Source organism: Eubalaena glacialis, chromosome 3, assembly GCF_028564815.1.
Source record: "Eubalaena glacialis isolate mEubGla1 chromosome 3, mEubGla1.1.hap2.+ XY, whole genome shotgun sequence".
In the NCBI taxonomy this organism is placed as follows: domain Eukaryota; kingdom Metazoa; phylum Chordata; class Mammalia; order Artiodactyla; family Balaenidae; genus Eubalaena; species Eubalaena glacialis.
The window spans coordinates 80,645,256-80,666,861 of NC_083718.1; the positions used below are offsets into that span (position 1 = coordinate 80,645,256).

Below are 21,606 nucleotides of genomic sequence, written 5' to 3' on the forward strand. Positions count from 1 at the left end.
GACTAATAGACAGAAAGTTGCCAGGGGTTGGGAGGAGGAGGAATGGTGTTTGATGGACATCAACTTTCAGGTTCGCAAGATGAAAAAGTTCTAGAGATCTGTTATACAACGATGTGAATATAGTTAACATACTGAACTGTATGCTTAAACTGTATGGTTAAGGAGATAAATTTTATATCACCATGTGCTTTTTACCACAATTGAAAATTTAAAAAAAAAATTTTTTTTTTTTAAGAAAAAGCCATAGTAGAAGGGAGTTGTAAGAAGAATAGTATGGCCAAGATGTAAAGACTGCACAGAGGTCAAGGCCAGTGGGGGGCTTCTGGGAAATCGTGGAGAGTCATCTGAGCAGAGAGGTGGGGGAAAAGCCAGACAGACCACAGGGCATTAAAGAGGGTGAGGGCGACACTGGGGGTGGGGTGGGGGAAAGCAAGAAGGGACCCTGCCTGGTGTTTGGTGGTAACAGGAAAGAAAGAGTTAGTGAGGGTGGAGGGGGTAGACTGAAAGGGCGGAGCTGTGGGAAGGATTATTGCTTTGTTTTCTTTTTTGGTACAGAGAGCACCTAGCACACTTGTGGGTGGAAGAAGGGAGATTAACGATGAGGGAGTAATAAAGTGGGGAGGGCGATGCAGGGGGTCTTGGCACAGCGGAAGGGGCAAATGCACCTGTTAGCCTTGGTTGGAGGAGGGACATGTGCCTTCGTGACAGGAGGGAGAGGGGGAAGGTGATAAGGGGGCGTGGACAGAGTGTTTGTCAGATATTGGGAAGGATGTGGCCAGGATGGGGGTGACTGCACAGTCTTGCTATAAATTCAATCCACCAAGAGTTGAAACCAACAGCTTGCAGTGGGAAAGGGGGGCTGAGGAGGAGCCAAGAGAAGTGTGGGACAGCTGGGGACAGCAACTGTGGGGCTGCGGCACGGAGTCCGTGATGGATGAGGTGCTGCCTGGCTGGCAGACACACAGACGTGTGTTGGCCCCAAAGGCAGAGTTGCAGGCACTCTCTAGCAGTGCCTGGAGTGGAAGAAAGGGCTGTGGGGCTGGCTGGGGGCTGGGAGGGAGCTGGCAGGGTAAAGGAGGTGGTTTGGAGTTGGAGAGAACAATCACCCCACAAACCTACTAATGTCCTCGGACTGCCTGCTCCCCTTACCTCCCGCGGTCCTCGGCTGGAGCACTCTGCCCCGACAAAAACAGCACCAGTCATAAGCTTTGTCTTTTTAATAAAAAATAAACTGTCTGCGACAAGTGGTTTTTGAATCCCAAAACAAAGGAGAGGGGAGAGGAAAGGGGTCCAGGGGTCAGCCAGGGAAAAGGAGTGAACAAGGCTCAGATTACCCCTGTGTTCTAGCCAGGCCAGAAGGGGTTAAATCTACCCCAACTGAAGCAAGATGGAAGGAGGTGAGACTTTAGGAAAGACCTCCCGGGTTGAGTTGATAAGGGGAGCAGGAAGGGAGCAGCTCCCTGCAGAGTCCTGGAGAGCCTTGGGAGAGGGGAGTGTTGGTGTCCAAGGTGGCAGCTGCTTTTAGAATGGAGTCTCCAGGTGTGGTGTGCTATCTTACAGTTGCTTAGGTGTTTGGTGTTCTAGGGTCTCCTGTAGCAGTATGTTTCTGGAAGGTCCTGGAATGGCCAGAACTGAAGGATCCTCTCTAGGCCCTCCTATCATAGCCTAGGTCCAGGTCTGGGGCAGCCCCCATTAGAGAGGCCACATGCTTGGTAGAAGGGAGTCCCATAGGGGAGTCAGGCCGCTGTGCCCAGCCCCACTGAGTGCTATCGGTGGCACAGAGTGGCGGAGAAGGTCCTCTTGTGGGAGGAAGGTGGTCTTTTGTGCTACTCCCACCCTAGTCAGGGCTGCACTGCTCCCGGTACCCCCAGCGAGCATGGCCAGGCGCCCTGCCCTACCCGACAGCTCCAGCTTGTACCCAGAGTTTAAGCCACCTCAGTGCCCTGGAGGTTGTTGTCGGCGTCCACATCACTGGCAGAGGTCCTGCATTCCTTGGGGGGTTGGAGGCACTGCTCCCTGCTCAATGGGGCCTTCTCCCCGAGGGGCAGGGTCCCACAGCCTTGGACCTTGCCCCGGGCTCGGAGTGCCCCCAAAGGGGAGGCGAGGAGGAGGATGAGGGCTCCTGAAAGCACTAAGGCAAGGAGTACAGTGACGGTGAGGAAGTGGGGCCAGTAGGACCGCGGGGCAGCCAGGGCAGCCCCACCACCGACTGTGGTCAGCGGGGCCTCCATGCGTTCCCGGGGAATGCCCGCCAGTTCAGGATCCAAGGCCAGGGGTTGGTCCTGACTGTCCACCCAGTAGGAGACCACAGGGTATGAGAAGTCATTCTCAGTGGCCCAGCACTGATAGAGACCCCCCACCCCATCTCGCAGTAGCAGCAAGAGGGAGCCACGGTAGACTGTGGAAGAGACGTCCGGGATCGCTGCTGTGCCGTGACTCCAGTGGTAAGAGGCCAGAGCTGAGAGATGGGGGCAGGGAAGCTCCAGGATGGAGTTGGGGACAGCCAGGACTTCTTTAACTGTAGGTAAGGGAAAGGGGCCAAAGGTTAAGGAGACAGCAGGCAGGAGGGAGTCTCTACCCGACATGTGGGCCCCAACTCCCACCTCCAACTTCTATTTCAACTCCTAAACTCAACTCTGACCCCTTTCCTATCTCCAGTCTGGGCCCTATACTAACCTCCCCAGTCCATCTGACTCCAACTCTGACACCAGAAGCAACTTCAACCCCAATCCTGAATCCCAGCTTAGAATTCCTATCCCTCCTCCCGACAGCCTACATCCCAATCCATTCCAACTCTGGGTATTCAGGTCTCAAGCCAGGCAGGTGCTGGGGGAGAAACTGAGGCAGAAATGCCCACCCCCTCCCAGAAGTCCTCCCGAGCCTTTGTGCCTCCCCTGGTCCCACACTCACTGATTTGGGGGCTGCTCCGAGGCCTTCCGCTCCTGCCCACGGGGCCATTGGCACATGCCCACTCTGGGTTCCCACGCTCCATGTCCTGCTTCCAGGACTTCCTGAGAAGGCAGGGAAAGCAAAAATTATCCCTTGAAACAGACAAGAGTGGGAGGAGGAGGGAGCAAGAGAGTGAAGTGCAGGAGGGAAGAAAGTGGGTCTGGGAGACTAGGTAGAACAGAGAGGAGGGTAAGAGAAGCCCAGGGTGGGCTGGAGCAGCTCAAAACTGCCTGGTGCAACTCCATCCCTGGAGGAGCCCCCCACAGGCCAGGGGAATCTTACAGGGAATGTGTTAGTAGCACCTGGAAAGAGGAAGACCATAAGCTGGGTAACTGGCACTCACGGGATGGTGGTGGGCAGGAGGCGGCAGATTTGGGACTCCGGGTCCCAGGCACAGTGAGGGTCCCGGGCAAGGACACAGTCCACACAGCTCTCGTAGACACTACAGTTGGCTCGGGGAACCCTCCAGATGCCTCCTGAGAAGCCTGCAAACACTGCGCCCTGGAAGAGAGATGGAGAGTGTCAGGGCGTCCTTGCCACACCTAGGAAGGACCCAGCACCCAAGGCCTGCCCCACTAGAAGGCCATCTGAGGGTCAGGCCCCTTCCCACCTGGGTGGGGGCCAGCTGCAGGTTGCGAACAGGCTCAGGGTCAGGGAACAGCTGGATCTCCTCCACCAGATAAGCGTTCTTGTCCCCACTCACCACAGCCTTGTGGAGGGACCCTGTGCCTGTGAAGAGACAGAGAGAGCTGAAATTGTCTGACCCCATCTACACACCCCTCTCATGCTCCCTCTCTGACTCCAGATGGCTTCCGCAGCTGTCAGAAAGTTCCTTCTGAAGTGTGCACTGGACACAGATCTGTCAGACCGTTTCCCTCTATGCCTTGGAGATGGAGCTTGCTTGTAAATGGCTGGAAATCCCTTGCCTCTCGGCCCTTCCTTTGCAACTGCCTGATAAAACTCCATGCCTGGAGGAACCCAACCGTCCCCTTTCTCCATGGACATGGGGCAGTGGACTGCTGAGCACTTCTGTAGAAAATCACGTCACCAGCCTCCCTCACCTCCATCAAGTGTCTCTACTCAAAGGCACTTCAGTGAGTTCTACCCTTACCACACTTTCTTTTTTTTAAAATTAATTAATTTATTTATTTTTGGCTGTGTAGGGTCTTCATTGCTGTGTGCGGGCTTCTCATTGCGGTGGCTTCTCTTGTTGCGGAGCACGGACTCTAGGCACGTGGGCTTCAGTAGCTGTGGCATACGGGCTCAGTAGTTGTGGCTCGCGGGCTCTAGAGCTCAGGCTCAGTAGTTGTGGCGCACGGGCTTAGTTGCTCCGCGGCATGTGGGATCTTCCCGGGCCAGGGCTCAAACCCGTGACCCTTGCATTGACAGGCGGATTCTTAACCACTGCGCCACCAGGGAAGCCCCTTGACCACCCTTTTAAAAATTACTACCACCCCAACTGGCATTCCTGACCACACACTGCTCTGTTTATTTTCTAATCTCATAATGTACCAAGTAATTGACTCCTCAGTATGTTTATTGTCTGTCCCCACGCACTCCAAAAAGGAGCTAGATTTTTGTCTGTTTTGTTCTCTATTGTATACCCAATATATGCACAGCTGATGTCCTAAAAGAATGAATGAACCTGATGGGTTTCTTCCACTAAAGCTCAAGGGCATCCACCTCAGCCAGGCCCTCAATATAATATATGCTTGGCAATCTTCCCCATCTCCCCCGCAGACTGTCTCTCCTTCTTTCTTTTTTTTTTTTTTAATAAATTTATTTATTTTTGGCTGCATTGGGTCTTCGTTGCTGCGCTCAGACTTTCTCTAGTTGCAGCGAGCGGGGGCTACTCTTCATTGTGGTGCGCGGGCTTCTCATTGTGGTGGCTTCTCTTGTTGCGGAGCACGGGCTCTAGGAGCACGGGCTCAGTAGTTGTGGCTCGCGGGCTCTAGAGCGCAGGCTCAGTAGCTGTGGTGCACGGGCTTAGTTGCTCTGCGGCACGTGGGATCTTCCTGGACCAGGGATCGAACCCGTGTCCCCTGCATTGGCAGGCGGATTGTTAACCACTGCGTCACTAGGGAAGTCCCTCTCCTTCTCTCTACAATGAATATTTCAATCTATTCCTCTCTCCTCAAACCTCCCACCTTTTCTACCTCTCAATCTCCGCCCCCCACCCCAGCCCCGCTCATGACCTTGTGTCCTCCTACTTCGTAGAAAACACAAAAGCCTTCACAAAAGAGCTCCCTCTACTTCTTGCCCATTTCCCCCACAAGTCTATACATTCCCCCGTCCAGTCTTATCCCCCCTTCTACTCCTTCACTCCCATCCCAGCAGAGGTCTGTACCTCCCCCACTCACGACCAGTCCCTCCACCTGGTTCTAGAACCAGGCTTCCTGCTGCCTCTGCAACTTCACCTGCCATTTAGCCCCTCGCCTGCCCATCTCTTCGCCATCTCCCTCTCTACTGGATCCTGACGATCTTTCCCATCTTTAAAAAGATTGCTGGCTGGATCCCACGCCCTCCTCCAGTTACCTCCCCCTCCCCTCTTCCCCTTCACAGCCAAGCTTCCTGAAGCATGATCTGTGATCTCTACTCTCACTGTTTCCAGCTCCCCCTCTATCCTCCCTCACTCTTCACCTCTCTAGCATGTCTTCCCCATAAGACAAACAGTTCTTGCTAAGGTCACCAAAGCCCTGCATGTTTCTGTCCCCCACCAGACTGAAAGCTCAGAGAAGGTAGGGACAGGGCTGTTTTGTTCTCCCACTGTATTTTCAGAGCCTAGCAGGGTGCCAGGCACAAAGTAGGTGCTCAGAAAACATGTGTTGAATGAATGCCTGAGTGAATGAACTCAAAGGTTTCCCTCCTCAACCCAAGTTGCAGTCCCTGCTCTGGTCCCCTGAGGGGTGGCCTTCAGCCCTTTACTCACTGGTGCCCAGGTACATGACCAGATGGCTATTCCCGTCAATGCCCTGGGCTGTCTCCACCGCAAGCCGTGTGTACTCCACACCAGACTTCACCAGCAGGGGTGTCCCCACCACCGGCTCATCCATCAGGAAATGGTCCTTCATGAAGGTCAAGGCTTTATCAGAGGAGGGGCTCTCCGAGCACTGAAGGGGGAGGAGGCAGATCAGGTCAGCTTTCTCCTTCCTTCAACTCACCCATTGCGTCTTCCCTCCCTCCCTCCCCCTTGGCTAATATCCTTTGCCTCCTTTCCTCTTGGCAGTCCTCATTTCAGGATGGGGATTAAAGCTGGACTCCGGAACTGCCTGGCTTTGAATTCCAGCCTCTGAATTCAGCATGCCTGAGGTTCCTTAACAGGGTAATGGGCCTATTACCAATACATCACAGGCTTGCTGTGAGGATGCAATGCACCAATACATGAAAAGTAATTAGAACAGTGCTTGGCATAAAGTAAGTATTTCATAAACATTAGCTGTCATTATTTTCCTCCATCATCACCTTCACCAAGGATGCCTGGCCACCAGCAGGAAGTAGAGTGAGGGTCCCTTGCAGACGAGGACCACCTTGAACTCATGTCTGTAAGCCCAGGCTTAACACAGGACCTGGCACACAGTTGGTGCCCAATAAATGTTCGCTGAGTCAGTAATTGAATGAATGATGTCACAGAAAGGGGTGGTGAACAGGGAGTGCTTCTCATCATGGTGTGGCATGAATTTGATGCGTGACTCTGGGAGAGTCCCTTCTCCATTCTGGGCCTTCTTTTTCTTACTCATAAAATGAGGGGGTTGGACCGGCTGTTCTCGAAAGGACTTGCCAACACCAGCATACTGTGGCTTTGGGACACCTGTGTCCTGATCTTTGGTCACGATTCTTGTCCTCCATTTCCAAGAGCACTGTCTTAACACCAGCCCCAGCTCTGTCACCTACAAGATACGTCCTCAGACAAGTTACCCCACCTCTATGAGTTCCAACTTCCTCATCTGTAAAGTGATGTAATAACATCTGTATTTCATTTTGATGCCAGAATGAGCATATGCACTTACTCTCACTTCCTCCCAAAGGGATTTTTTTTTTTTTTTTAAAGACACAAACCTACAGGGATGGGGAGAACAGGAGAGGAGGCAAAAGCAGCCACATTTTGGAAGGTGGAAAGCAAATGAACAAATAGGAAAAGACTTAGCAGGATAAAAGAATCTTCTTAAGCCAGCCCAGGGATAACCCCAAACTATCTGATTTATAAGGCAGAATTCCTGAAGTTCATGGATTAGTGGCCCCAGTCACCTCTGGAAATGGGGTAAAGGAGGGGCTGAATAACGAAGATTATTTGAAAGTCTCTTTAAGAAGCAGGCAGATTTCCTCCCAGCTCCATGCCACTGAGTGACTGTCCCTTCCATACCCTAGCCCCAAACTGGAGGTTTATTCTCTGGAGAGGGTAAGACAGAGGGACTCTGAATGGAGTACAGCAGAGATGGGTGACACCACCATGAAAGCAGGGGATTAAATCCAAGTAGACACAGTACCTGCTGAGACTCTTCCCCCACACCCAGCCCTCTTTCCCCATGGCTCCCAGACACCAGGAGCCAGACCATCTCCCTCCAGGCAGAAGACTGGAAGAATCTACTCCAGGAAAACTGACTAGAGGTCCAAGAGGAAAGACTTAAAGATATTGACATTGAAGGTCCCCAACAAAGCAGTCCAGACAGACCATCCTCTGTGGAGCTATCACGGAGCTCAAGTTGCCAAGTCATGCCCAGGGTGCAGAGTTTCCAAACAGCTTCATGGTCCCCTCCCTCTTAAATATGAGTAGATAACCAAGGATTACCAGATATGTGAGTGAAACCATGAACATGAAAGAGATCAAAACAAGGAAATGGAAAAAATGAATAAATAAAAACCTAAGAGGAAACAGAAATGATTCAGAGAAAAGAAAACCACAGCAAAGTATCATTATTATCTTAAGAGAGATAATTATGAAGATAGTATACCCATGAAACAAGAACATAATGCTACAAAAGAGGAGTTCTTATTTCAAAGAGTGTGGCCAGAGATTACATACTTCCTGAAAGAAGACCACACTACCACTATGAGGTAGTTTTGCTCCCGAAAATCAAACTTTAATCTGATTACGTCTGTAGATCCAAACACCAACCAATTTACAGAAAATACTTAAACTCCATCACAGAGATGCAAAATCAAGATCCAGACAGTGGAAAATTCTACACAACAAATAAATTGCAAGAGAAAAAAAGAAGTTGGAAAGGGAACATACAGACTAAAAGAGACTGAAAAGAACAACCAATCCAAATTTACAGATCTTATTTGGATTTTGACTCCAATAAACAAACAATATTTTTTAAAAACCCTTATGATATCTGTGAGACTATTAGAAATTTGAACACTAAATGCATATTAGATTAAGGAACTATTATTAATTTTTTGGTGTGATAATGGTACTATGGCTATGTTGTTGTTGTTTTCAAAGCCCTTATCCTTTGGAGATACATACTAAAATATTTATGGAGAGGTAATGGGATGAATGGTAGTCCCCCAAAAGACATGTCCATCTAAAACCTGTGAATGTGACTTTATTTGCAGAAAGCGTCTTTGTATACATAATTAAAAATCTCAAGATGACTCATTCTGGGGACTTTCCTAGTGGTCCAGTGGTAAAGAATCCGCCTTCTAATGCAAGGGACGTGGGTTCGATCCCTGGTCGGGGAACTAGGTTCCCACATGCCGCGGGGCAGCTAAGCCTGCGCGCCACAACTACAGAGCCCACACGCCCTGGGGCCTGTGCGCCACAACTAGAGAAGAGAAAACCCACACGCCACAACTAGAGAGAAGCCTGCGCAACGCGATGAAAGATCCCGCATGCTGCAACTAAGACCCAATGCAGCCAAATAAATAAATAAATAAATAAAATATTTTTTTAAAAAAGATGACTCATTCTGGATTACAATGGGCTCTAAATCCAATAAGTGTCTGTATAAGAGAAGTGGAGGAGACATACAGAGATAAGGCAAAGTGATGACAGAGGCAGAGATTGGAGTGATGTGCCTACAAGGCAAGGAACACCAAGGGTTTCCAGCAGCCAACCAGAAGCTCAGAGCGAGGCATAGAATAGATTCTCCCTCAGAGCCTCTAGAAGGAACCAACCCTTCTGACACTTTGATTTCAAACACCTGGCCTCCAGAACCGTGAAAGAATAAATTTCTGTTGTTTCACACCACCACTTTTGTGGTAATTTGTTTTGGCAGCCATAGGAAACTAATACAGATGAAATGATACAATGACCAGAATTTGCTTCAAAATAATAAGAGGAGAAGTGGGTGGGGTATAGATGAAACAGTTTGATTGGCTATGAGTTAAAGCTGGCTGATGGGTGTACGGAGGTCCATTACACTATTCTGTCCACTTTTTATATATTTAAAATTCTCTATAATGGAACATGTTTATAAAAGACATATTCAAAGCTCAAAAAATCTAGTAAATTAAATACCTGATAGCAGAAATTTAAAATCTGATAGAAGGATCAGAAGATAAAATTGAGATACTCTCTCAGAAAGTAGAACAAAACCAAAGACATGGAAAAAATCTTTTAAAGGATTTTAAAAGGTAGAGGACTAGTCCAGGAGGTCCAGAAAGAAGTGAAAAAACATTCTGACATTAGAATGTCAGCTCCATGAGGAAAGAGACTTTTGTCTGTTTTGTTCACTGCTATATCCCCAGTGCCTACAACAGTGACAGGTGGCCTCAAAAAATATTTGTTGAATGAAAAGGGAACAGGAGGAAATAGTTCAAGAAAACTTCTTAGAACTGAAAGAACTAAAATTCCAGGCTTAAGGGGCAAATTGAATGTCCAGACAATGAACGAACAGATATCATCAAGGCACAATACCATGAAATTTCAAAACAACCAGCGACACAAAAAAGGTACTACAAGGTTCCAGTGAGAAAAAAAAAAACCAGGTGACATTCAAAGAGTTGGGGATCAGAATAGCTTTAGACTTCTCAACAGCAGCACTGGAAGCTAGAAGATAATAGAGGAAGCCTTCAAAGTTTGGAAGGAAAATTATTTCTAGTCTCGAATTAGATACACCTAGGCAAACTATCAAATGTGAATGTAGAATAAAGACATATTCAGACATTCAAGGTCTCAAAAAAATTTACCTGCCATGTATCCCTTTCTGGGAATCTCCACTAAAATAAGATAGTGAAAAAAAAGAAAAGAGAGGAAGTTGTGGGATGCAAGAACCACCAGATTTTCACAAGAAAGTGGCAAAGGGAATGCCCAGAATGATGAGGAAGGGAGATTCCAGGATGGCAGTTGTGTCCCGGATGTAGTTAAGATGTAGATGTAGTACAGACTGCAGCAGATAGGAAGGATCTCCGGGAAGACGAAACTCTTAGAATACCTAATGGATCTGTTTTTAAAAGAGATTCAGATAACTGAGGAAGAGTTTGGGGTTGAATTAAAGATAAGAGCTTAGAAAACAAAGCAAAAAAATAATAATAATAATCAAGATAATTACTAACCCCAGGGAAAAATTTTAAATTATGCAAAAAGGAAAAATAATCATGGCTTACTACCTGGCTCAGTTGTGAATAATGAATCATAATATAAATATTGATCTAACCAAAATTACTGTAAAACAATGTTGGGAGATGAGGGGTGGGTGCAGTGGTGTGTTGATAAGGCAGCTCTGGGGAACGATGAGCGGGGGGACCTCTGATTTGAAGTGTTTGCTGACTTCCATGATGTATTATTCCCACCATGGCTGATTTCAAGCTATCAATGTATTGTCACTGAACTCGGATTTGTAAAGAGATGCACAAAGGGTTCTTGCTAGTTGCTGCAAGCCAGTTCCAGCACATCGCTGAGTGAGGGTGGGGGACATGGTTAAATCCTCACCATCCAGAATGGGAATTCAATAGACACTGCCTGACACTGAAACATCAAGAAGTAGCAAGAAAAGTATTTCAAGATTTAGAGATAAATGTCAAAAGAATCAGCTAAAAGAGTTGAAGGTGGTTGTCTCTAGAGAGGAAAAAGTGCTGAGGATAGGAAACAGGGCTGTTTTTTGTAACCAACCATGTAAATCTATATGATTGTTTAAATGCTGTACATATACACTCTGATCAAAAAACAAAAGTTAAATAAGAAATGCAGGTGAAGATGCCCAAGACAGTCCTTCGCACAGCCCGTGCTCCCTTGTTTCCTTAGTGATATACCCAGGTATTTGGGGTGCACTCAGCTGGGGTGAAGGGGTGCTGCTCTGTGTTTAGGATGGGGTTGGACACATGTGGAATGTGGGCAGCCAGAATGGGTGAATATCTGAGCAGACAGGACCTGGGGGTGCGGGGAACACTAGCATTTATTGGGCATTTATTATGCCGTGATAGGTACTTTGACATGCATATTATGTGTCTGGGGAGGCAGAGTTTGCTCAGTGGGGTGGGTAGTACTCACGCTGCCTGGCCGAGGACTGATATCAGGGAACCCGTAAGTAGTCCAGCGTGAAGTCTCTTTGTTCAATTCCTTATACTTCCCCTCAAAGACATGCTTGATGTCCTTGAGTGAGAAAGCACAGACAGCAGAGCTCCTGGTCCCACCAACCTGCCTGGAGAAAGCCAAAGGGGACATTGTCTGTAACCTCCTCTGCTATACCAGGAAACTCCCCTTCCAGCCCTGGCCCACCCTTGGTGAGAAACCCCAGACGGGCAGGAGGATGAAGGGCTGGGTCAGGCCCCAGCTGTGGTGATAAGGGCTAGGAGAGCCCCAGACTCTAGCCCATCTTAGGATCTGAGGTGTGATTATCTTTAATGAGAATTAAATGGGGCTCATGCCTTGGGGTGTCTCCTGCCTGGCCTGCCCAGACTGGGCCCCTATGGGAGGGGCAGTATAACCAGCTCCCCAACAGGCTCCAGATGAAGTATTACTCCTTGGGGATCCCATGTATTTCTGGTCCTCAGATAACCAACCAGAGCCTGACTACAACGATTTTTATTCCTTCAGCCTTGGTCTGTGGAGACAAAAGGTCTCTCTTGTTCTCTTTAACCTGTGACATACACCATATTCTCGGTTCTGGATGCCATAGATACCAGACCCTGCTTACAACAGATGTCTTTCATACCTGACATATTGTCAGCAGATACCAAACCACAGCAAGTAAGTTAAACTTTCTCAGCCTCTAAGCAATGACTGTATTTTTATCTTATGTCGCTGGTGGTGTTTCACTCTTTGCTCTGACCATTAGGAAGCTCAGAGTTAAATTTGTGCCGACATCCCAGGACTGCACATTTGTAATGCACATTTGTAAAGCACATGTGTAATGTGCTGACCGGATCCCTGGGTTCCCTTATTCTCCTTTTATTTCCATTTCCTCATGGATTTGATTTTATTTTAATGTTTGCCTTTTGTAAGCTGCCTCCTATCCTTTTTGGAACCAGGCAGGATATAAACTAATAAGAACCTTTCTGAGCTTTATTTTTCCCATCTACACTAAGGGCATGAGTCAAATTCCTGGGAGATGGTGACGATCAAATGCCTTCGTATGTGAAGTGTGGAGTATGTGCTCGGCTCACATCAGTTCCTACCCTCCCTGGCGGGCCAGGGCAACAGGGGTGCTGACCCGTAATCCCGCTTCCAGCCGCCACGTTCCCGCCTGGCTGCTCACCACTGAGAGGTGAAGACAGCGTAGACATAGGGATCGGTGGAGGAATTGTCTGCCAGCAGGACAGCGTGACGGATGACGTTGAAGGGCAGCTGCCCCGGCTGGGCGCAGAGTAGCTGGGCCTTCAAGAAGGTGGTCCACTTCTTCTGCAGCAGCTTTTCGCCGCCCACGTCGTTCTAGGTGCACTGGAGGAGTCAGGGGACGCCCCCTGCCCCCACGTGACCTCACCCTCTTCCCCGCCCCTCACTCCCATTGGTCCCTAAGCGCTCAGCCCCGCCTCTGCCATCTCCCCATTGGCTCCTCCACATCCAGCCCCGCCTCCCGCCCAGGCCGCAGACCTTGCAGACTCTGGCCACCCGGGATGTGTGGAGCTTCTCGAAGAACTCAAACTCGCTGGCTGTCTCCTCGAAGAAGAAGTAGACGACGTGGGTCGAAGGGATGGCTGCCACGAAGGAGGCGTCCGCTGCAGGGGCGGGGCAGATGGGCTAAGAGATGGAGCACCTGGATGCCCTGGCTTCCCCTTTGTGAAAACCCTTGGCTCTGGAGGACAGGAGACACAACCTCTCGGGTCCCACAGCTGGTCGAGACATAGCCATGGGTGGGGGGTGGGGGCGGGGAGCGACTGGTACGTCTTTAATTATTTATGTAAGATGAAAGCTTCAAGAGGATGGGAGCTATGTCTTCTTCCCTGCAGTACCGCCAATGCCGAACAGTACTGCCTTGCACACTGTATGCCTCAACAAACGAGAGTTGAGTGAATTAACAGCAGTTCACGGTGCCAGGTCTCCGGGACTTGGGGAAGGGGGCCAGACCTGTGCTGGGTAGGGCTCAGGTCCTTACGTTGCAGCCAGCGGAGGAAATTGTCTGTCTTGAGGACAGGCTGGGATCCCAGTGTGCGCATCAGGATGGGCTCACTGCCCAGGAAGTTGTTCATGGTGCCGGAATAGAGCATCCCATCTAGTGTGGGGAGAGGAGGGGAGACCTCATCAGTTGGAGGGTGCCCCTGCCCTCCTCAGACCTGTCAGCATTCACATCAGCCTCTGGCCTCCTTCATGTGTTCTACACCTTCCTATGGAATCCCAAAGCCCAGCTCACAGCCCCCCACTGAGCACCGTTCTTAGGTCCTTCTGCCCACAGGGAATGGCCAACCTTATGGCCTTCAGTGTTTTGGCACTTTTCTCTGGCTCCTCCCTCCTATGCCCAGCTAAACCACTTGCCAGTTAGAATCACTCATTGTTGCCCAAAGACGGCTTTGTTTTGTTTCCGTACCTTAAGTCCTACCCTTTTCTTCATGGAACACCTTCCCTGCCCATCTACCTATCTTTCAAGGTCCCACTCAAAGTCCACCGCCTTCAGGAAGCCAGGGTGGGGAGTCTGTAATGGTTTGTGACCGGGAGGGCACAGCACCATGATTTCTTCTTTGTAATCCCTACAGTCCCTAGCACAATGCCTGGCCCACCAGAGGGGGCATTCATACAGAGCATACTTGTTGAACAAATGACTGAATCTCAGGCCTCTTCCCTGCCTGAGACCCTTCCTGGACCCTCCCGCCTCTGTGCATCTCTCCATATCCATTTCGCTCCACCTCCTTTGTGGCAGTTTCAGCAGGAGCTGGTGTTTGGGGTATCTGATTCTCCCTCTGATTTTGTGCTCCGAGCCTCCTGGCTTCTCCTCCCTCTGTCCCCTGCTTTTCAGGAAATTGTCAGATTCCATATGTCACAGAGTGACCAGGGAAAGCAGTTGCTGGGATGGACCAGGGAACCTCATACTCACCTGCCAGGACAGCCGTGTGCTTATGGGCGGGGTCGAAGGGGCTTTGGCCTTTCCCCTCTACAACCTTGTCCTCCGAGATGGGCAACAGGTTGGAATCTTGGCGTTCCTAGAGAGGGGGAGTGGCTGGGGGGCCAGAACGCCAGAGTCTCATGTCTGGGAAAGGAGGGGTGTGAGGGAGGAAGGGGAGGGGATGTAGAGGAAAATTGGTCTGGGGCCAGGAAGCTCACAAGGGTCCTGCGTCTGGAAAACCAGAGTTTTCCAGAGCTGCAGAGGATGAGCTGGGAGTAGACGTGAGGAGGGATGCTTGGGGCCTGAGAGCTGGTGCCAGATAACTCACAATGAAGGTACAAGCAGGGCTGAAGGCGAAGGTGCCACAGGCGTAGAGATGGGTGGCATTGAAGGAGACCAGGACACGAATAAAGTTGAAACACTGTGTCTGGGGGAGATAGAGAATTCAGGCCTCCAGGGCACTTGCCCCAAACTCCTGGGCCCCCAGAGGCTGCTCCCTCACTCCCTAGTAGGGAGAAGGACTGGGCAATGCTGAGGCAGTCCCTGTCTGTCTTTATAGAACATGATGCAGGCAATTATCATGCAAACAAGCATCCTCTGCTGCCTGCCCAACCTGGGATCATCCAGTGATGGTCTAGGGACACCAGGGTTCTCTACCAGAGCCCCAGTATCTCCACCTCTACTTACCTCATTGCTCTTCTTCTTAAAGGCACATTCACTCTTTTTTCGGTCACTGGCTGGCCAGGGTATCTGAAGTGGGGCATTGGGAAAGGGGAGATAAAGGGAATGAGGTCTTCAGCTCCAGCTCTGACCTACCATCCCCACCTTGGCTCTGATGTGAAATCACCAGCAGGCATAGTGATTAGTTACATGCTGGTGGGCTATAATAACCTCACTTTGTGACCCTGGCTATTACTCTGATGATACTGTTATTCATTAGGACACAGCTCCATAGTAGAACATGGCCTATGGAATCAGACCTGAGTTTGAATCTAGACTCAGCCACTTACTGGTTGAGTGATCTTGGTCAATTGCACAGGCTTCTGGAGGGCACAACTAGGTAGCATATGTAAAGGACCTAATGCCATGCATGGTATAAAAGCAGCAGTTGGCAAAAAAAACACCACATTTCCTGGGGAAATTGTTAAAAATGTCAGTTCCTCACACCTCAGAGAATCTGTATTTTTAAAAAATTATATTTATTATTTATTTATTATTTTTGGCTGTGTCGGGTCTTCGTTGCTGCATGTGGGCTTTCTCTAGTTGGGAGGAGCGGGGGCTACTCTTCCTTGCAGTACACAGGCTTCTCATTGCAGTGGCTTCTCTTGTTGCGGAGCACGGGCTCTAGGCACACGGGCTTCAGTAGTTGTGGCTCGCAGGCTCTAGAGCGCAGGCTCAGTAGTTGTGGCGCATGGGCTTAGTTGCTCCGTGGCATGTGGGATCTTCCCGGACCAGGGCTCAAACCCGTGTCTCCTGCATTGGCAGGCAGATTCTTAACCACTGTGCCACCAGGGAAGCCCAGAATCTGTATTTTTAATTGGCATCCCATGTGTGCAGGTGGCCCACAGACCACACATTCAGAAAAACAAACCATGGAGATGCTCAGTAATTGCTAGCTCCCTCCCTCCCTTTTTTCCTTCCCTCTCCCTTTCTCCCTCACGTTGTTCCCATGAGTAGGGTGACTGTAATTTAACACAGAAGCTTCAGTGATTTCTACCAGTGGGTGGATATCATATTATTGATATAATTTGAGTCAATGTTTCTCTCATGTGTCAATGATTTCCATATCAGCCATTTTAGTAATTAATATTATTCAACCAGTATTCATGGTACCAATGAACAGTGAGGCCACTATAGTGTTTCTTGTCTGTTATACCGATCATATATATATGTCTCTACGAAGAATTGCTGATTGTTGGGGACTTCCCTGGTGGTCCAGTGGTTAAGAATCCGCCTTCCAATGCAGGGACGCAGGTTCAATCCCTGGTCAGGGAACTAAGATCCCACATGCCACAGGGCAACTAAGCCTGCACACCACAACTACTAAGCACGCGAGCCACAACCAGAGAGCCCGCGTGCCGCAACTACAGAGCCCACGTGCCCTGGAGCCCGCGGGCTACAACTAGAGAGAAGCCTGCACGCTGTAACGAAGACCCAACGCAGCCAAAAAATAAAATAAATAAATATTAAAAAAAAAAAAGAATTGCTGATTGTTGCTGATTATAGGTAACAGCAAATTGGGTGGTTATTCATGCGTAAGAAGCCCAAGCGCAGGGCAGCTGTCGGCCCCCTCCTCACTCCCAGCCCACGCCCTTCCCCTGGCCTCTCACCATGTTCTTCAGCCTTGGTACCCCTGGATCCTGGATATTCAAAGCCAGAATGGCCTCTCGAGCCCCCACATAGAGAGTGTCTCCATCACCACTCAGGAGCAGAGTGTCAAAATCCTGGAGGCCCTTCTGATGGAAGAAGCTAAGAGCTCTGCGTCCATCCCCTGTTGAGAGGTGATGAGAAGGAGACAGTGATGAGAAGTCAGTGGGCAAGCAGCTGAGTTCTGAGATAAAATCAGGGGAAGAAAAGGGCTGGCAGAGTGTGCTCCCCAGACCTTGGCAACTGGACCCACTCTTCATCAGCAGCTCCCCGCTTCGTCCCACCCTGCTGGCAGCCATAGGAGCTTTGTGTGTTGAGCTCACAGTAGAGAGGAAAGGCAGCCAGAGACAGGGTAATGACAGACTGGGGCTGGGGGAGGGTGGCCCGTACCCAAGAGACAGACAAAGGGACAGGAAATAAAGTGAGGTACAATGGATGCTCTTCCAGGCCTGGGGGCTGTGGTGGGGGGAGGACACATTGGTCCTCACCCGTGGGGAGGGCAGAAGGCCGAGAGACGACAGGAAGGTGTTGGCGGCCACAGACAGGAAAGCTAGATGTAGATAGGACTATGTGTCAGAGTAGCTGTGGGTTGTAGGGGTCCCACTCACCAGCCCCACTTTCCTCCCCGCCTCTACTGCAGGAAATTTCCACCACAAGAATCACTGCCATAGGCTGAACAGAAAGGAAATATTTCTCTCCAAAGTTTCCTGCAAGCGCCTAGATGTCATCTGGGCATGGGATTCCAGCTGGTTGTGGGAGGTTCCCTGAGGTCTCCCCATCACCGTGGTGTGGCAGAGGTGGGGCGTGTGTGCCTGGTCCCCTGGCATATCAGCAAGGGGGGAGGAGCTTCTGAAATCCTCTCTCATGAGCACATTCGTACTTTTGCATTAGTTAGAGGACTGACTAGCTAATTGTTACCTTTGGAGGCTCCGAGACTCTTAGGACCAACCAAGAGGAGGAGTTGGGGAAACGTGTGGCAAGGTGCTGGAGAGGCTGGCCTCCCCAGAACTGTATACACCCCTCTGTAACTGAACTGACCGCCCCAAAGTGTGGTTGTCTGTTCATCTGCCTCCCCTTGGGACCATCAGCACTTTGAGGGCAGGGGCTGAGTCCTGTTTATGTTGTAATCTCAGCACCCAACACAGAGGAGGCCCCTTCATCAACGGGCAACATGCATTTCCTTTACCACGTTGCCCCAGAAAGATGCTAAAGACACAGCTGTGCCCAGGAGACTGCCCCTACAACTCCTACAGGGCCCATGTCCCTTCCTGAATCTTTTACCTGGAGGTGGAAGACCAGCAGTCACCACACCCTCAGTAAGAAACCAGCCAAGCTGTGCCTAAAGGGTCCCAGGGTCCGTATCCCAGCCAGGCCACACTGAGTTCTTGTATTCTTGGTGTCCACAGTACTGGGCATGACGTGGTCCAGCATCATCTGTGCAGTTGTGTGTCCTGGTGTGTCCTGGGTCACCAGGCCCACAGATGCTCTTCTGGCAGGGCCCTTGGCTTTGGGGCACTTGAGGGCATGAAAGCAGTTACGGGTTTGAGGTGACCAGTTTGATAACAGTGACATTTAAGGAGGGAAAGAAAAATCACCAACTCTGGAGAACCAGAAGGCACAACGCCCCTGGCCCCCCGGTCCCCTCACTTCCCTTTCCTCAGTCTCTGCCCCAGGTGAGTTTCATCATTCACTCCTTTCTCAGTCAGCCCGGTGTTGCCATCCCCACACTTCCTGATCATCAGACACTTACCTGCGTAGTATTTGACCCTGGGTGTGGGCCCCTGCCCGTCACCCCGTGCGGTCGTCGGTGGTGGCAGAAGCAGCAGGAGCAGCTGGAAGAGGAAAAGGCCCAGGAGGCTCCAGGAGTCCAGGCCCAGGGCTGGAAGGGCCATGCTCAGCCAGAGGCTGTCACCAGACGGCTCTGGGGAAACAGGCACCCGCCACTCTCTGGGTGAGCAGTCTTTACCACATCTTCCCTGGCAACCAATCAGATAGCCCCAGGCAGCAGAAGTGTGTATTGTGGGGGGGATGTTAGAGAGACGGGCCAGTTTCCTCTCCAGAGTGCCCTTAGAGAGTCTCACTTCCATCATCCCACAGGCCTCATCCCGCCTCACTCTCCCCTCTGGGTAGGAGTCCAGCTGTTCCCCATCCCGCCCTTCTGATCTCTTTGCACCAATAGCCCCACTTTGCCTTTTCTCACCTTACTCTCAGAGAAGTCTTTCTTGCTGTTTACTCTTTGCCTTCCCTCCTCCCATAGCCCAGAGGCCAAACCAATGCCTGGTCCTGGGCAGGGAACTTTCTGGGGAGCAGATTCCTGCACTCACAGTATAGATTCTTCAGCCCTGACTCTCCTGGCACTTTCAGATCTGTTGATACCCAGGGCCTCGTACACAGCCCTACCCTCTGATGACCCAAAAAAGCAGACCAGGTCTGAATCAGCCTGCTCTGATCTCTCCGCAGCTGGGCTTAGGTCGCTGACTCTCAGGCCTACAGGCCTCTTCTTGCAGGGAGGAGATGGGAATCCAGCCTGGAGGGCTGGCTATCAGCCTCTTGCGGAAAGTGGCCCAGGGCAGGGAGTGGCTGGCTGTCTCCCAGCCTCTGTAGCTGCCCCCTCTCTCCCTGGTCCTTGTGCTGCTGCTGTCTGTCTCCCTGGGCCTCTGCATAATCCTCCCCTGGGACTGCCACCCCCCACCCAGCCACCCATCTCATCTCACCCTTGAGCCAGACAGTGCAGAACCTAGGTGTCCAGACTCTTGGGCGTGGGTGCCATCCAAGAGAATGAAGAAGGGGGGTTCCCAGGCCCCAGAGGCAGGGAACAGGAGGCTCAGCCTGGCTGGGCCAGGCATGCGGCGCTCCAGGTACCCACAGCGGCAAAGCCAGCACTGGGAGCTCTGGGCAAGGGAAACCAGAATTTCCACCTCTCGAGTTGTGACAGATCCCTGGCTTGGGCGGAAGTTGGTGGATTGGGAGGGGACTAAAAGGAGGCACACCTATCTCTTTCACCTCGTCTATCCAGAAAGTTTAAAAGGCCAGAAAGGACCTACTGTATAGCACAGGGAACTATATTCATTATCTTGTAATAACCTATAATGGAAAAGAATCTGAAAAAGAATATATATATATATATATATATGTATGTATAACTATCACTTTGCTGTACACTTGAAACTAATACAACACTGTAAATTAACTATACTTCAATTTTTTAAAATGGCTTTAAAAAATCTAATAAATAGGGCTTCCCTGGTGGCGCAGTGGTTGAGAATCTGCCTGCCAATGCAGGGGACACGGGTTCGAGCCCTGGTCTGGGAAGATCCCACATGCCGCGGAGCAACTAGGCCCGTGAGCCACAACTACTGAGCCTGCGCGTCTGGAGCCTGTGCTCCGCAACAAGAGAGGCCGCGTTAGTGAGAGGCCCGCGCACCGCGATGAAGAGTGGCCCCCGCTCGCCGCAACTGGAGAAAGCCCTCGCACAGAAACGAAGACCCAACACAGCCAAAAATAAAATAAATAAATAAATAAATAAACCCAAAAGTTAAAAAAAAAAAAAAAAAAGAATGAAATCCATTTAAAAAAAAAAATTCTAATAAATAAATAAAACAATTGCATTAGGCTCTTATCCACGGCTTGGCTGTGGAAATTCCTTCTGTAGTCTTATCTCCAACACTCTTACGGCAGCATCAGGCCAGTGGGAAACCCAGACAATTTCCCATCTGAGCTTGAACATACTTCTGGGGCACCCAAACACCTGATGATGACTGCTCACCCCCTCCCTGAAGGCTCCAGGGGGAACCTCATAATGCAGGGTTAATAAGGCATCTAGCACCAAGGGCTTCATGACCTATAAAGTGGGTAGTTTCCTGCACACTCAGCCTGAGCCCAGCTGACTGCTGGTTAAAGAGCACAGACACCCCAGGGCTAATCTGACTCCGATAAGTAACCCACCTCCTTCTTAAATGCACATTCCTCATGGTCAGGAAGTCCTTCCTGTAGTGTAACTTCCGTCCCTCTTGCCACAGCAAAGCCTACAGGGTGATGGGACAGCCTAGGCTCCTCCTTAGAAGAATTTCTTATCAGTCTGCTCAGCCTTCTTTCCTTTCCCTCTGCTCCCATTTTCCCTCAATTTCCCTCAATTTCCTTGAGGGCTGGCCTCAGCCAAACCCCTCCTGACAACTGTTTCTATCAAGACTTACCTAAGACTTCCCCAGACTCTCATGGAGTCTTGTTGCCAGATCCTTGGGAGAAGCCATGGTCTAAGCCACCCAGAGAACATTTTGTAGACTCTCAGAATCAAGGGAAACTCCCACCCAGACCCCACCTCAAGCTCAGAGTGGGAGCCTACCCTGCTCTGGGGCCTCTCTGCTTTAACAGATTGGCTTTTCTGGGTCTCTGGGAGGAGCTCTGGTAGGGTGGGTGGGGCCTGGGGGAGGAGGTTCCAGCCCCACCCTCCCAGTCCTTACCCTATCCCCGCCTCTCTGGAAGTGTTAGATTCAATGCCCTGAGCCGAGTTCCTCCTTCTCCAGAGACCCAGGAATTCTCCTTCTGGCAACAAGTCTCCTTTTCCCCAGCCTCTCCAGTGAATATGAAGTCTGCATTATCAGGCTTTGGTCTACCCAACTATTTTAGCTGCTAGGTACCACCATAATCCCATTTTAAAGATGATGAAAGTGAGGCAAAGGAGGTTACACAGCCAGAAGCCAAGTTAAACTCATATCTGCCTCATACCAGAGTGACTCCCTTAGCTACACTGTCTCTCAGGAGTCCTACTCCTGCCCTAGTCTGGGAAACTCAGCTCTGAGCCACTTGGATGGAGAAGGCAAGTGTGTAGGGTGGGGGGTGGCAAGTTCTAGCTCCGATGGGCTAAGAAACA

At 50.3% G+C, this 21,606-nt stretch overlaps 1 protein-coding gene across 1 annotated transcript; it reads right to left on the reverse strand.

The window, feature by feature from the left end:
• Window positions 1-1,238: 1,238 nt before the first annotated feature.
• Window positions 1,239-21,119, reverse strand: SEMA4A (semaphorin 4A). Its single transcript, XM_061185902.1, has 16 exons — window positions 21,079-21,119; window positions 20,930-20,989; window positions 18,487-18,657; window positions 16,700-16,860; window positions 15,057-15,119; window positions 14,698-14,796; window positions 14,361-14,466; window positions 13,428-13,544; window positions 12,926-13,050; window positions 12,591-12,763; window positions 11,384-11,534; window positions 5,879-6,059; window positions 3,560-3,678; window positions 3,293-3,450; window positions 2,911-3,011; window positions 1,239-2,518 (listed from the first exon to the last, which is right to left on the reverse strand). The coding sequence occupies exons 3-16, from the start codon at window positions 18,626-18,628 to the stop codon at window positions 1,926-1,928; spliced, it is 2,289 nt and encodes a 762-aa protein (XP_061041885.1). The 5' UTR covers window positions 18,629-18,657; window positions 20,930-20,989; window positions 21,079-21,119; the 3' UTR covers window positions 1,239-1,925.
• Between the last annotated feature and the right edge of the window lie 487 nt (window positions 21,120-21,606).

What these genes read in the sequence shown, in the direction of transcription:
- SEMA4A (XM_061185902.1), bottom strand. Translation starts at nt 18,628, where the DNA reads ATGGCCCTTCCAGCCCTGGGCCTGGACTCCTGGAGCCTCCTGGGCCTT. An exon ending in CAGGGTCAAATACTACGCAG is followed by an intron (nt 16,861 to 18,486) that starts GTAAGTGTCTGA and finishes ACCTCTCAACAG; the next exon opens with GGGATGGACGCAGAGCTCTT. An exon ending in TACCAAGGCTGAAGAACATG is followed by an intron (nt 15,120 to 16,699) that starts GTGAGAGGCCAG and finishes GCCCCACTTCAG; the next exon opens with ATACCCTGGCCAGCCAGTGA.